At 36.3% G+C, this 14,915-nt stretch overlaps 2 protein-coding genes across 2 annotated transcripts in view; both read left to right on the forward strand.

The window, feature by feature from the left end:
* LOC139136831 (organic cation transporter protein-like) overlaps positions 1–14,915 on the forward strand; it is a 31,888-nt gene that overhangs the window by 5,949 nt on the left and 11,024 nt on the right. The window lies entirely within an intron of this gene.
* Positions 1,082–8,152, forward strand: LOC139136269 (uncharacterized). Its single transcript, XM_070703997.1, has 4 exons — positions 1,082–1,153; positions 3,887–4,062; positions 6,010–6,277; positions 7,544–8,152. Exons 1-4 carry the CDS (start codon positions 1,118–1,120, stop codon positions 8,150–8,152), a joined length of 1,089 nt encoding a protein of 362 aa, XP_070560098.1. The 5' UTR covers positions 1,082–1,117.

Below are 14,915 nucleotides of genomic sequence, written 5' to 3' on the forward strand. Positions count from 1 at the left end.
TTTCATACAAGGAAATTTTTATACAATATGACCAAATATGTAAATGACCTAGACAAAATTTCAACACAAGGACTAAACATAACTAAAAAGTGATAAAATTATATCTTACGGCCACATAGAATTAAAAAATACTGATTTTCTGAAACCATCATTGTGCAAATCTAAAACCCTGTCAAGATTTTGACTTACTTGCATGTCTTTATGAAATAGAGTGTTACTAGAGACACAAACTTCACTCTTGGCTCTTTGTCTAATTGCACAAACATAGAAATATATTAAAAAGACAAATCATTTTTGGCATTATTAATTTCACACAAAAATGCAAAGTGTACGTTCTCTCAGCCAAGGACAATAATTCTATTGTTATGCTGTCAAAGTTTGTACATCAAATTTTTTCAAGGGACAGTTCAGGTTGTTAAAACATTTCTGACTTATAAAAATATAATTTAAATCATAATAGTGTTACAAAAATCATGCCATTTCAAAATATTCTACTTCAGACATGAGAATTCACCTCCCAAGCTGCTTACATCATGTTGGCACCATTTTCATCAAAGCTCTCCAAAAGATTTTAAATAATAAAAGTGCTACTAAATCACACTATTTCATTTATTCTTTAAAAATCCTCAGCATATGAAGGAGCGGAATCTCCTCTAATAATAATAATAATAACCATCTTGCAGTGTACCCATTTTCATAAAAGCACCCCCACCCTAATTCTGTCCACACCCTCAAAATGCATATTGTTTTATCATTCTCAACTCTATGGCATCACAAAAGGGAGCAATATTTGTAAAGTTATATTTGCTGATTGTCTGGTATGTATATTACAGTGAATGTGTCCATAGTTGCCAGACTGAGTCCCGGGCTCAGTATTATTGCATGATAATCTTTCAGTTGTAAGTCCAATCTTCTCACACAATTTTTACAAATTTTCATTTTATATTTCAGAGTCATCTGTTACAGGGGTAGAGAATGTAGGATCTAAGTCTGAAAGAGATGCCTATCAGCTCATCAAACCGAAACCAGTTTACAACTGCAATAACAATAACAGTACCAGTAATATCAGTCTAATGATGCATCAGTGTTAGATACATCAGGATTACAGAATCCAGAGATGGCAGACTCAAAGTTGTCAATACCATTGAAACAAGTATGTCAAACAATGATTAATGATTTTGTGTAGAAATCTCGAGTTTCCTATTTTTACTGATTTTTTGATGTTCTACATTTTTGGTAAAAATTCATCTTCTCTGTAACTATTTGATGATTGCCGTCAATTGGGTTAGACGCATGCAACGGTGTCTTATCTTTCAACTTTGTTCAAATTATAACACAATTAGGCCAGAAGAAAAAAATTATTGTTCATCGGATTGTTTGGACCAAGGTTCAGGAGCGGCGAGCGAAAATTTTTATTTTTATTTTTTATTTTTAATCCAAGGGTAACGATGTACTAAACTTGACAAGACGGAGAAATTTCTGCCAAAAACCAATCAAGTTTGTGTTATGCTTTGCAAAATTCAGATGTTGCAACAACGTATTGACAGTCAACTCAGGGAAGACACGTCAGAAGTCGAATTCAAAATCCCATGCCCATGAAAACCCGACAAAGTGTAGGGCGCCACTAGTGGCAGTACTAAAATATTTGCAATGCAGAAGTATGAATTTCCCAAAAACCAAAAAAATTTCCAAATCGGCCGAAGTAGAAGCGGCGATTCCAATGAACAATTCATTTTTTCTTTCTGGCCTTAGCAGTATTTGACTTTGGGGACAATTTGTGGATATTGGTCAAAAAATTCTTTCTCAAAAACTACTGATCAAAATGCTGTGAAATTTAATTCTTATGATCTAATAGATATCCTCATTGCAACATACCCATATTATGTAAAAATCATTTTTTTAGCTTGATTTGATAATTGTATTGGAGCAACAATGACACTGACAGACATTGTTACTATTTTATTAGTCCCCGCGGACGAAGTCCGGCGGGAAACTTATAGATTGGGTCCCGTCTGTCCGTCCGTCCGTCCGTCCGTCCGTCCGTCATCAACAGTTTCTCAGACACTGCTGAACCAATTTCGTTCAAACTTGGCACAAAGGCATAGCACTATGACCTACAGATGCACGTCGATTTATTTTGTGATACGATCGAATTTGGCCGCGAGGCGGCCATTTTGTTGCGATTTTTCATGTCTTTGGACCATAACTCAGACATCCTTGAACAGATTCTGTTCAAACTTGGCACAAAGGCATAACACTATGGCCTACATGTGCATGTCAAATTAGTTTGCGATACGATCCAATATGGCCGCGAGGCGGCCATTTTGTTTGCGATTTTTCGTTTCTTTGAACCATAACTCAAACATCCTCAAACTGATTCTGTTCAAACTTGGCACAAAGGCATAACACTATGGCCTACACATGCATGTCAAATTATATTGCGATACGATCCAATATGGGCGTGAGGCGGCCATTTTGTTGCGATTTTTCATGTCTTTGGACCATAACTCAGACATCCTTGAACCGATTCTGTTCAAATTTGGCACAAAAGCAAAACAGTATGCCCTTCATATGAACACCAATTTATTTCGTGAAATGATCCAATATGGCTGACAGGTGGCCATTTTTTTGCGATTTTTTCATGTCTTTGAACCGTAACTCAAACATCCTTGAACCGATTTTGTTCAAACTTGGCACAAAGGCAAAGCACGTACTATGGCATGCATATGCATGTATCAATTAACCTTGCGATAGGATCCAATATGGCTGCAGAACTGCCATTTTGTTGGTATTTTGCATGTCTTTGAAGCATAATTCAAAGGTCTTTACACCCATTTTGTCCAAACTTGGCACAAAGATCAAGCACTATGGCATACATGTCAATTTACTTCGTGACATGTTCCAATATGGCTGCCTGATTGTATTTTTTTTTTCCAATATCGCTGCCCGATGGTCAATTTTTTATTTTTTCATGTCTTTGAGGCTTAATCATATGCAAATATTCCTTAACCAATGTTGTTTAGACTTGGTACAAAGATAAAGTACTATGGCATACATATGCATGTCTACTAATTTTGTGCTATGATTCATGTGGTTAATAGACAGCCATTTGATTTCAATTTTGGTGTGATTTTTTTATGTCTTTGAAACATAAACATAGGTCACTGTCCCTCGATGGACTGATTTGTTCAAACGTGATACGAAGATAAAATACTATGGCTGCATTCTTGTGCACATTAATTTGTTTCATTATATGATTCGAAATGGCTGATGGCTGATTACAACAACATACCCAATCCCATAGCATTTCGAAAATTCCAACATACCATGTGTATAATGTGTGCCGTCATGACACAAGAGGCAGTGAGGGCATCGTTATGTGTGATGTAATCAAAAGTTCCTTCAGTGGTCATTACCGGCAGAGATGAGTCATTTATTGAACGTTCCTCAGATTACTTTATTATGCAAGTCACAGGCCTGATGCACTTGTTGCATCAATGTCATTCCACAGCGACCTAGACCACAACTACCTAGACACCAAAGATTATAACAAATGGACAAGCGGGGACTGTGTCATCAACGATGACTTGTTTCAGTAATTTTGAGTGCTGTGTAATAGAATTAGCGTGGAATTTGATTTTGAAGATTAAATGTTTCGCTCCTGGCCTTTCTTATGGCTATGAAAGAAAAATTCAAGGAGTAATATTTTTTTTTTCATCCTGGCCTTTACTATATCTGAATACATGTATGCTAAAATCAACCTTTGTGTACTTGCAACAAAATACCACTGACTTGTTTGAAACTTTATGATGTGCAGCATTATATAGTCAGACATGTGAAATCTACCTAACCAGTTTAAGAGGTTTTTCCTTTCCTTTTTTAACAGAATGAAACAAAGGATCTTCACTTGGCTGTTCAGACGGGTTTACCACAGTTGATTGCTTCTAAAGTTTTAAAAATCAGATCACTGAATTTTGCAATCAAAAAGAACCTGTTGATTCAGCTGAACAGTGACTGTGAAAGGCTGTCCAAGAAAGATGCCAGTGAAAGTTCAATTTTGAGGTAAAATTCCTTTCAACATAATGTGAATTTTCATGTGATTTCCTTTGAAACAGTAAAAGGTCATTGTTATTTAAGGTTGGTCGTGGTATTCAAGTAAATACTCACAAATTGGTAAAACAAAAACAATTGTTATTAATTTGATGTATCACACTTTTCAAATAAAGTTAATGTGGTGAGAGGCATAAGTTTTTGCTATTTTTGTTGTTATTCACGCACACAAGCTTTGGTAGTGGAAATTCCAAGTCAAACTCCTACACCTTTTCAACAATGGAGCTGCACTATCCTGCATAGAATACCCACAACCTACCTTAATTTTTTAATTTTAATAACTGATGTAAAGTTCCAAGTCAAACGCCTACACCTTTTCAACAATGGAGCTGCACTATCCTGCATGGAATACCAACGACCTACCTTAATGTTTTAATTTTAATAACTGATGTAAATGTTATAAGGGAACACTCATAAATAGCTATTTCTAAAGGTACAAAGTTGCTCATTTCTGACATTATTATACACCTACTGCCGTAACCTATGGGAGTTTGACCGTCCAATAACTTTCCGTATTTTGTATAGTACGCGGAGTCCCGAATACGGGAGACGCGCGACGCGCCTGTTTGACCTTTGACCTAGCGATTATCGGATGTAAACAAACTATTTAACTGTGAGTTGTAGACATAATAACAACTTCTACCAAAATGTATTCATAGTATTAGGTTTAAAACACAAAAACTAATTCTAAATGCAATTGATTTTTATTTTCAAAGACTAATTAAATTGAAAACATTCAGCGAAGTTTGCTTGTACTGCACTGGAAATTAATTGGCTTCGTGCCAACGCAACAATCGCGCGCGTTCCACTCATATCGCGCGTGTGTGCCGCATCCCTCAAAATGTACCATAGAATTAGTTTATGCGGACGACTAATGGAGGGAGGTGTATAATAATAGGGTTATACACAAAATACGGCCCTGTATGGACGAGGGCTCAGTGAGTGACGTATTGGACTCGCCTTCGGCTCGTCCAATACGTTACTCACTGAGCCCTCGTCCATACAGGGCCGTATTTTGTGAATAACCCTATATTATTTCAATTATTTAAGTTTCTTTTGAATTATTATTATTTTTGTTCTCCTCACTTAAATATACTCAATCACCAGTTGTTAAAGTTCAACTCTCACGTTTTGCATGGTTATAATGTGTGAATTCTGTTATAAAACAGTTTTTGGTAAATACCAAAAATTAAATGGTGGAAGTAACCATTCATTATGCCCATGTAAAGCGTGCGAGTTGAGCTGTGACAACCAGAGATTGAGCCCATTTCAATTAGCACAACAATACAAATGATATTTCACAATAAACTTAAACAACTGAAATAATGTCAAAATTGAGCGACTTTGTCCCTTTAATGATTATCTGCAAATCAACTGTCCTGTAACTAGTATCACTCCTTATCTCAAGTTGACAACAGGGAACTCCTTTTTAAGAGTTTGTTTCGATGCTTGTAGTACATAATAAAACATCATAGAGCCATGTTTCAGTACTGTTTGCTATTACTAGTATGTAAATTAAATGTGAATCAAATGTTATTATATCTTTTGCACACAATAAAAAGTCAGATAAAGCAAGCCCATACATATTTTGAAAAAACATAAAGACCATTTGTATACTGTGCCAAAACAAATTATCAACGGTTTTCTCAGGAGGGGCACCTTATTCTGGAAATTCTGAGGGAGAAGTAATTGCTTAAAGGTATAGTATGGCTAAGAGGGTGTATCTAAGTTGTTGAATGACCATTTGGTAGCACATATTCATTTACGTGGCCACCTTGCAAAAATGTTTGATTGGCTAGATCTCAACTTTCCATGGTAACAGTGGCTGAATTTTCATATATCTGTTTACTTTAGACAGGATTACTGACCAGAATCCTACACATTTTTCTTGTCACACAGAAGCAAGACACCTTCTGATATGAAGGAATTTAAATGGCATGGCATCCTGAGAGAAATGAAGGATGAAGTCCCATACTTGTTGGATATTTTGGTTGGTGTTGCAGTCCCTGTGCATAGAGAGGCTACTAACTCAAGCCGGTGTGGAGATGCGCGAATGTACCCGATCAGTACAGTCTATGGTATTCTAATGCAGCAAAGACATCGAGAACTGAGTTTACTTCAGAGGATTAACACCGTGATTTTGAGTGCTGGTAAAGCAGATTCCAAGGTGTATGTTTACTTGACTCAAGAAAATTACAGATGTAATCTTTGGTTGTGTATCAGTGATCCACTTCATTTTTGCTATAAATTGGGAATGCTTATGACAAATCTTTTTATTTCAAGAAGTTCACTTAATTGTTAAAGGGGAAGGTCTATGAAATCTATGAAAAACTGGTGTAAAATCCATCTTTGTTACTAACTTTCACTTACTGATAGCGCCATGGCGCCCATTTGAAAGCCTTTTGTTATCTGTGGATGTGATGTAACAGCCTAGTACTGCACTGACACTTATAGGGTTACCCAAGCTGTAGACTATGGGGAAGCCCTCTAAGTGTCAGTGCAGTGCTAGGCTTTTATGTCACTTCTACCTATAACCAATAGTTTTTAAAAGGGTGTCATCGCACTATCACTTTGTGAAAGTGAATGAATAATTCAGTTTAATTTTTAGTTCATGAACACACAGTCACTGAGTAATCTTCCCCTTTAATATAGAACAGAATCTGAAAGTAATCTTACATAGTGATTCTAGTTCTCTACACGTGAATCTTGCATCATTCATCTGAATACCAAAGAATTATTAAAATTAGAAAAACTCTAACCACTGTCAGACCACAGATGAAATTTTTATACACAAACTTTATTACATTCAGATAAAATTTCCATTCATAATGCAAATGTTATCTCAGGCGTCTTTTTGTCTCATGGTCTGACTCAGACTGGTTACTGACTGTAACAGGGCCATGATGATTTTATTCAGTTCTTACTAACTCTACAAGTTGGCACTGTTTCTCAGGTCAAACATCAACATTCAAGTTGGTCATTTTATGGCACAAAGGGTTTTAATCAAGAGTTCTAATTGTAAAAACGACTTATCTGTCTCTTCATGTATGTAAGAAATTTATCTGATATACTACTATGACAAAAGGAGGATCAGTCTTTCTCTTTTTTCTCTGATTAGCATACCCATCTTTCTATATACTGTATTGTAAGAAACAAGTCGTCAATAGGTGACACAGTCCCTGCCAGTTCAATGTTGTGTAAATCTGATTGTACAATGTTTTGTCATTGAGGCTGCACTTGACTTCTTCAACATGGCCAATGTTACCAGTGAGCCAACCAGGTACATCCCACCATCTCCATCTTCAACTCAACCTGTCAAGAAAGATTATACTTTTGTTATAATTTTCTATTTGCTCAAGTCATTAGCAAATGGATAATGAAAGAGGATGAACTGTATGCGTATACATATAATTTCTGTTTCATATGATTTCAGACTTATGATCGTTTCAACCGGCTTGGTGTCTGTCTGAGTCATCAGCAGGAAATGAATATTCTTGAGTACATAGGAGGAAGATATCAAGATGAAATCATCACAAAGGTGACACAGGGCAGGAAATTTCAAATCACAGGTGACAACCTAGACTTGAAGGAAAATGTTCGGCAACTGTTGGTGAACAACAAAAACAAGGATCATCACTGGTTTACTTTAATATTAGTTTTTGACAGAATTGATTTTTCATCTTTTCCAAATGAAACCCCCAAAGCTAATCTACATGACATGCCGCCGTCATCTTTCATACTATCAAAAGAAGAAAAGCAAATTTTCAGATCAAATCTAATCGTTCTTGTTGCACGCATCATTGTAACACATCTCACAAAATTCCAACATCTTGCTTCTGTTGTACCAGACCACATAGCACACAGATATTCTCAACAAATGGAGCAAAAATCAAGTGTGTATAACCTTCCAATACAATTTAAGGATGAAAAGAAATATAGTGATATGGTAGACATCCAAGTTTCTGTTGAAGATTTTCTTACATCACTGTATGGCAAAGCTAATCAAGAAATCCACATGTACCATTTGGAGGGGATGAGTTAACATGAATTCGTGCACATAAGGCTAAATATATAAGGAGTGGGGCACATACACCAACAGATAGACTAGAGCATGTTTGCCCTATCGTAATTGAAAACTGGCATGCTAAACGTGCTTTCCTGTCAGTTTTGTGGAGTGAATTGTACAGACAGGATTCTTCTAGGGATTCTGGGACTTTAAAATATTATAGGGAACTATTACAAAGAAACAACTTACCTTCTGATGTCACCAAAAATTATGATGCTGCTAAACAATTTCTCCTCTTGATTGTACGCTGTTTTGTCATTGAGGCTGCACTTGACTTCTTTAATATGGCGCATGTTACCAGTAAGCCAACCAGGTACATCCCACCATCTCCATCTTCAACTCAATCTGTCAGAAAGATTATATCAATATGGTTATTGGAAAGTTTGTTGATAATTGTGTGATCCCTGATGTAATAAATGAATCCCAAGCACAATTTGGTGGCCATGATGCTCAGGTCATGGGTGCAAACCAGCAGGATATTGCCCAAGATCATTTATATTCAGTTGTGCATCATCACTCCCATGTTGATTCCGCTGCTGAACATCAAGAATTTCAGCAAGTCTAGGACCACAACTATACATGTGAACATCCCTTGGAAGTATTGGTAGACAACTCCATGGTGATGGGATGGATAGAGTTCGCCTTTACAGTTAACAGGTCCTGGAACTTGGTCTGATGTTCATGCAGCTGGATGACATACACAAAGAAGGTGATGGTGACAGAGACATCATAAATTGGAAATATTTGTTGATGTACTTTAGATCAAAGAAAGCACACCATTCAAATTATGCAATTGAGGCCGTCAATAAGATTGCTTAAGTACAAGCCGTGTTGTCTGAGCAAATGGCACAACGTGTATTATGGGGACGATCTATAAATCAGAAAGGGGGTGCAGGCAATATTTTCCAACAGATTTAGGGAATGAGCTTCACAATAATTTCTTCAAGTCAATGGTCAAAGCGATGGGAGCTCAGAAGACTGAAAAGGCAATCTTGAGAGCTTCAAAAGCAGCCACTGGTCTCTATGACATTACCCGTAATTTTGATAATGTCACAAACATTAAACCAGAAAAAACAGACCACCCAATGAAAACTGAAACGGCAGATATGAATCTTGTGTTGGATGATTTGCGACAGCTAAAACCTTTTCTAGTAACTCCTGATAGGAGGCACGCACACTTTCCAGATACCGGACTAAGCCCTCTGGAGAGACTGAATATTCCAGAGTTATATTCATGGATACAAAGAAAGAAAACTGAGATATTTGATGAAGTTGGCATTCCATATACTGATGACAATAGTGATCATGAGTATGAGTATTAAATGCCCATAATCTGTTGACATGGTTATTTCAGTGAAAGAAAATAGCACAATCACTGATTTTTGAATGGACTTTTATAAAATCAATGAGACTGGATAGCCAATGTTATATAATGCTTAGACCACACGGGGCTTGTAATGAGATCTTAGAGTGTGGATTCCTTTCATGTACAGTGTAGATTGGATAATGACTGTCATGCACACTGCTGTGGCAGTGTTTATTTGTCAAAGGAAACATACTTTGGCATTGAGTAGTTCATTTCATCTTGATGTCACACACAAAACCCCTATTTTTCAAAAGCAAAGGGGTAATTTCAGGCAGTTTTCAGGTTCTGTACTGACTTTTTACTGCACATTGAGTGATTTTATGCAAGCATTATTGATATCACAAAAGGTCAAAAATAGAGACTTTGTCCCTTTAAGCATTTCACTTCGGGGTATATACATTTGTACCTTTAAGGATGTACGAGCGGTAAAATTGAAAATATTGTCATTTCTCTAAATTCTTAATTTATTTTTCTTTGCAAATATTATCAAACTGTATAATGAAAAAAAGGGGTTCACCACATTCATTTGTGAGATACAAGACTGTGAATTAAAATGCTGAGTCAGCATTATTTCATCAATGCATTTTAATGGATGAGATAATTCAATGCTATTTATCTCAAAATTAAGCACGGTGACCATACAATGTTATGTGATCACTATTATTTATTGCTTTGATTAAGCTTTGTGCAAATTTTCATGAAAATGACAATAGCAGAAGTTGCTTTTCCAGCAATGCTCAATGTAATCCTACTGGAAGGGACAAATTCCATGCTTGTGTAACGCTCTTACATCCTTGACGTATTGTAGTGCAATTTGCTTGTTTCATCATTCAATGTAACTCTGGCCACTACTCTCAAATGGGCTGTCATGGTAACAAACTCTTGACTTTTGATTGGTCTTTGTGCAAATTTCCATGTCACAGACGGGGTATCCTTGATACACCCCCTGGTTGAGTATCTTTGCGTCATTTTCTACAGGGTGTTTAGTCTTTACAAGAAAGTAGTTTAACTGACTGTCTTATTGTGTACCTGTGGGATTTTCTTATATTTAAAATCTAAAAGCTCCCAACTCCAATTTCATGCCTCCTGAAGACCTAACAACTTTGTGCTTCATTGGCATAGGTTGTCAAGCATTTGGGGACAAGAAACAGATAAATTGTTATTTGAAAGTCTCTTTTGTAATTAACTACATAATTTATTGACTAAAGCTGCTATTATAGTTTTTGTAGGGTTTTTTAGTTAACCTGATTGATTGAATCTTACCAATGAAAGTTTTAAATTGTAAGGTCATGTAACATGTAAGGGTCATGAAAATTGCCTATTCCATGCTGATGGAGTGAATCTTACCAATGAAAGTGGAAAAATGTAAGGTCATGTAAGGGTCATGAAAATGGCCCATTCCATGCCAATACCTTGACTTATAGCTTTGATTTAAACCTTTCACCCCATTTCCCTGTTTAGAGGTCCAGCTTCACCATAGAAGACAATGGACCAAACTATGGTGGTGAAAGGGTTAAAGGGACAAAGTTGCTCATTTTTTTACATTTTTTCTACTACTTCAGTTTCTTTTGGAATATTATAGGGTTATTCACAAAATACGACCCTGTATGGACGAGGGCTCAGTGAGTGACGTATCGGACGAGCCCAAGGCGAGTCCAATACGTCACTCACTGAGCCCGAGTCCATACAGGGCCGTATTTTGAGTATAACCCTATTATTATACACCCTCCATTAACCGTCCGTATAAACTAATTCTATGGTAAATTTTGAGGGATGCGGCACGCGCGATATGAGTGGAACGCGCGCGATTGTTGAAATTAAAATTGCTACAAACCCTACGGGAGACGCGCGACGCGTCTCCCGTATTCGGGACTCCGCGTTCTATACAAAATACGGAAAGTTATTGGACGGTCAAACTCCCATAGGTTACAGCAGTAGGTGTATAATAATATTATTATGGTCTTTTCACTGAAATGGGCTCAATCTCTATTTGTCACAGCTCATCTCACACCCTGTTCATGGACACAATACATGATTACTGCCATCACTGAATTTATGGTATGTGCTAAAAATTGTATTAATAATTCAAGTGGTATGACTATGTGCTGAATGAAAATTGAATTGTAATATATTTCAGTTAGTTTAACAACATAACTGATTTTTTGAGAAATTAAAATTATTGTAATAGGGTCAAAAACGAGCTACTTTGTCCCTTTAGGAATCATATGTTCCTTGAAAAATGTATCTAGAATAGGTTGTTTTTATTGTGTCTTTTTGAATAATAATTCCAGCTGTCTCATATGTATTTGCTTGAAACATTTAAAGTGCACAGTATTGTTGGGCTAAATGAGAGGGATACCAAACGTTCAAGTAGAGATGAAAATATTTGTCAACAGTATGGGCAATTTTGTAATAAATAAGTCATCATTGATGACACAGTCCCCGCTTCTCTATTTGATAAATCTTGGTGTCTAGGTAGCTGTGGAATGACATTGATGCAACTTGCATCAGCTCTATGACTTGCAAAATCATCTGAGCAACATTCAATAAATGACCTATCTCTGCCAGTTATAAGTTTTGATGACAAAGAAATGAAAAAATCACAACAAAATGGCTGCCTGGGGCATAAATTGGATCGTACTGCAAAATAAATTAATATTCATATGTACTGGTACGACATAGTGCTTTGCTTTTGTGCCAAGTTTAAACAAAATCAATTCAAGGACGTTTGAGTTATTGCCGAAAAGACATGAAAAATCGCAACAAAATGGCCGCCTGGCAGCCATATTGGATTGTATCGCGAAAATAAATAGACGTGTATCTGTATGCCATAGTGCTTTGCCTTTGTGCTAAGTTTGAACAAAATCGGTTCAGCAGTGTCTGAGAACCGGCTCCGGACGGACAGACAGGACCCAATCTATAATTCCCGCCAGACTTCATCTGCGGGGACTAAATATGGCCACCATTGAGCATCTTTTCAACCCATTTTTGAGTACTGTATCCAATAACAAGTGGATTTTAAAATGGTTTCAGTTGTAATTTCATCATGTAAATCTTTGTAAACAAGGGAATTATTATCTTAACAAATACTTGATGTCCATAAATTTGAAATGATAGCGGCCAACTTTTATGACATCCAAGTGAACTTACACCCTGGTGTTTTGTTGGTACAATATCATTCAGCTATATATACCAGTACGATATCATACCTTTTGAAACAGCAACAAAAATGTAAGAATGCACGAGACCTGAGTAGTGAACATTACAACAATGTAAAATAACAATTGTATGGTGCACTTTATTATATTGCTGGTTTGTTTACACTATAAAAATGATTTTGAGGTAATAGATACAATGATATGAGACCAAACTATCAAAAACAACGTTAAATTTATGCAGTACACACTACGGTGACAATATGAATACTGGCCATTTCAACAATACAGATCTAGAATGCTCAGTGTGTTTATATGAAATTGTCACAGATGTATCTATTGGTTGCCACTTTTTTACTAAATCTTTAAAAAGGTTTTGTCAAGTATATAATTTTGTCAAGGCAATGTAGTATTTAAACTTGTGATGTATGATGAGTTTTGCTGGTGTCCAAATAAGAAATTTCATTTATTTCAAGATCAAGGATAGGGTTTTTTTATTTCAGGGTTAAATTATTTACATAAGGATCAGTGACACATGAAGTATTTATTATATAGACAATATTTACATGGTTGTGAACATATTTTAAATTGTAGAAAAAGACATAAAAAAACAAAATCAATGACACACTATTCACACACATTTGATCTATGAGTAAATACTAAATCTGCAAGTTGAAAACTTCTCGTAAATATTCAGTCTGGATACCCTTTAAAAGATGTACTGTTCAGTATTCATAAGATATGCTAAATTTTGTTTGGCTTTAAGTTTCTTGTGAAATATTATTGTATTGTTCTACTCATTGAAAGGAGCTCAATCACTGGTTACAACATTAACAGCTCAACTCAAACCCTGTACATGAGCATAATGCATGATTACTTCCATCATTTAATTTTTGACATGTACCAAAAATTGTTTAATAGAAGAACTTGCGTGTTAAAACCATGCACAGAGTAAGAATTGAACTGTAACAACTGGTGATTAAGTATAATTCTGTGAAGAGAACAACATCAATATTCAAAAGAAACGTGTGATATTGTTTGGGGCGTATACGGAAACTTAATCTACTATGACCCGGTGACGTCAGTTTTGTTTCTATACATTTATTACTACAACTACTTAAACTATTGCTACAGTAAAGAAGGTCACCAGTGAGTGAAAGTGGAGAGATTTGTAGAGAGATGAGCGGTGGCTCTGAATCAATCTCAAGGCTAGTAGGGTGCATGAACGCCAGTCAAGTTGAAGTTGAAGTGGCAGTGGCTGAATCAAAGTCTATGTAACATATGATAAGTTTACAAGATATAGCTTATACTTTGGCGGGAAATGAGAGACTTTGTCCCTCTAACCCTTTCACTACCATGATTTGTCCCAAATCCATTGTTTTCTAAGGTAAATCCTGTACACAGGAAGTGCGGGTGAAAGGGTTAGACCACTTCCATTTCAATATCTTCACCTGGGGAACATGATATGCATGTACATGAAATTTTACATACTGAAGAACATAAATGTTTAGGTGAATCATCTAAAGGCTTTGCAAAATCAAAATGGTTTAAGAGAATTTCCCGCAAACATTCAACTGAACTTAGGCAATATTTACGCATTGATGTAGATACATTTCTGATTAAAGCTATGTCTGATTTATTGTAATATAAGATTGCCCTAGCTAAACTACCATCCCTCCCTGCCCTACCTGTTTCTTGAAAGTAAAACTCAATGGTCTTTGGTACCCCAATATGGATCACTTGCCTCACCCGCTGACAATCAAGACCCATCCCAAGAGCTACAGTGGCAAAAACGACTCGCAGAGAAGAAGAAGAATTCATGAGAGAAGAAAGAATTTCTGATTTCATTGCTGCTGTTTGTGGGGCGTGATATTGGTTGAATAGTCTGTATTTAGGAAGACATGGAGCATTGGCAGGCTGAAACTGATCATTGCCAAGAATGTGTTCAAACAAGATATATGCATATCCGCACCATTCTAATGGGAGATAGATAAATGTCAACGGAAAATCTAACTTTCTCTTCTTCAAATCTTCAGCTAGGGGTTCTAAAATTGTACTATAACTTTCTTTTCCGCTTTGGCTTGGTAGACGCAGGTACTTTTCGTAGATGATATTGGGGCGGTTTGGGTTTTCCCTTATCCTCACAGGATTTTGAAGACACAAGGATGACACTATGGCCTCTTCATACTTTTTTGTTGCAGTAGCTGTCAGTGCCAGG

The sequence above is a fragment of the Ptychodera flava genome, chromosome 7, assembly GCF_041260155.1.
Source record: "Ptychodera flava strain L36383 chromosome 7, AS_Pfla_20210202, whole genome shotgun sequence".
NCBI classification, from domain to species: Eukaryota; Metazoa; Hemichordata; class Enteropneusta; family Ptychoderidae; genus Ptychodera; species Ptychodera flava.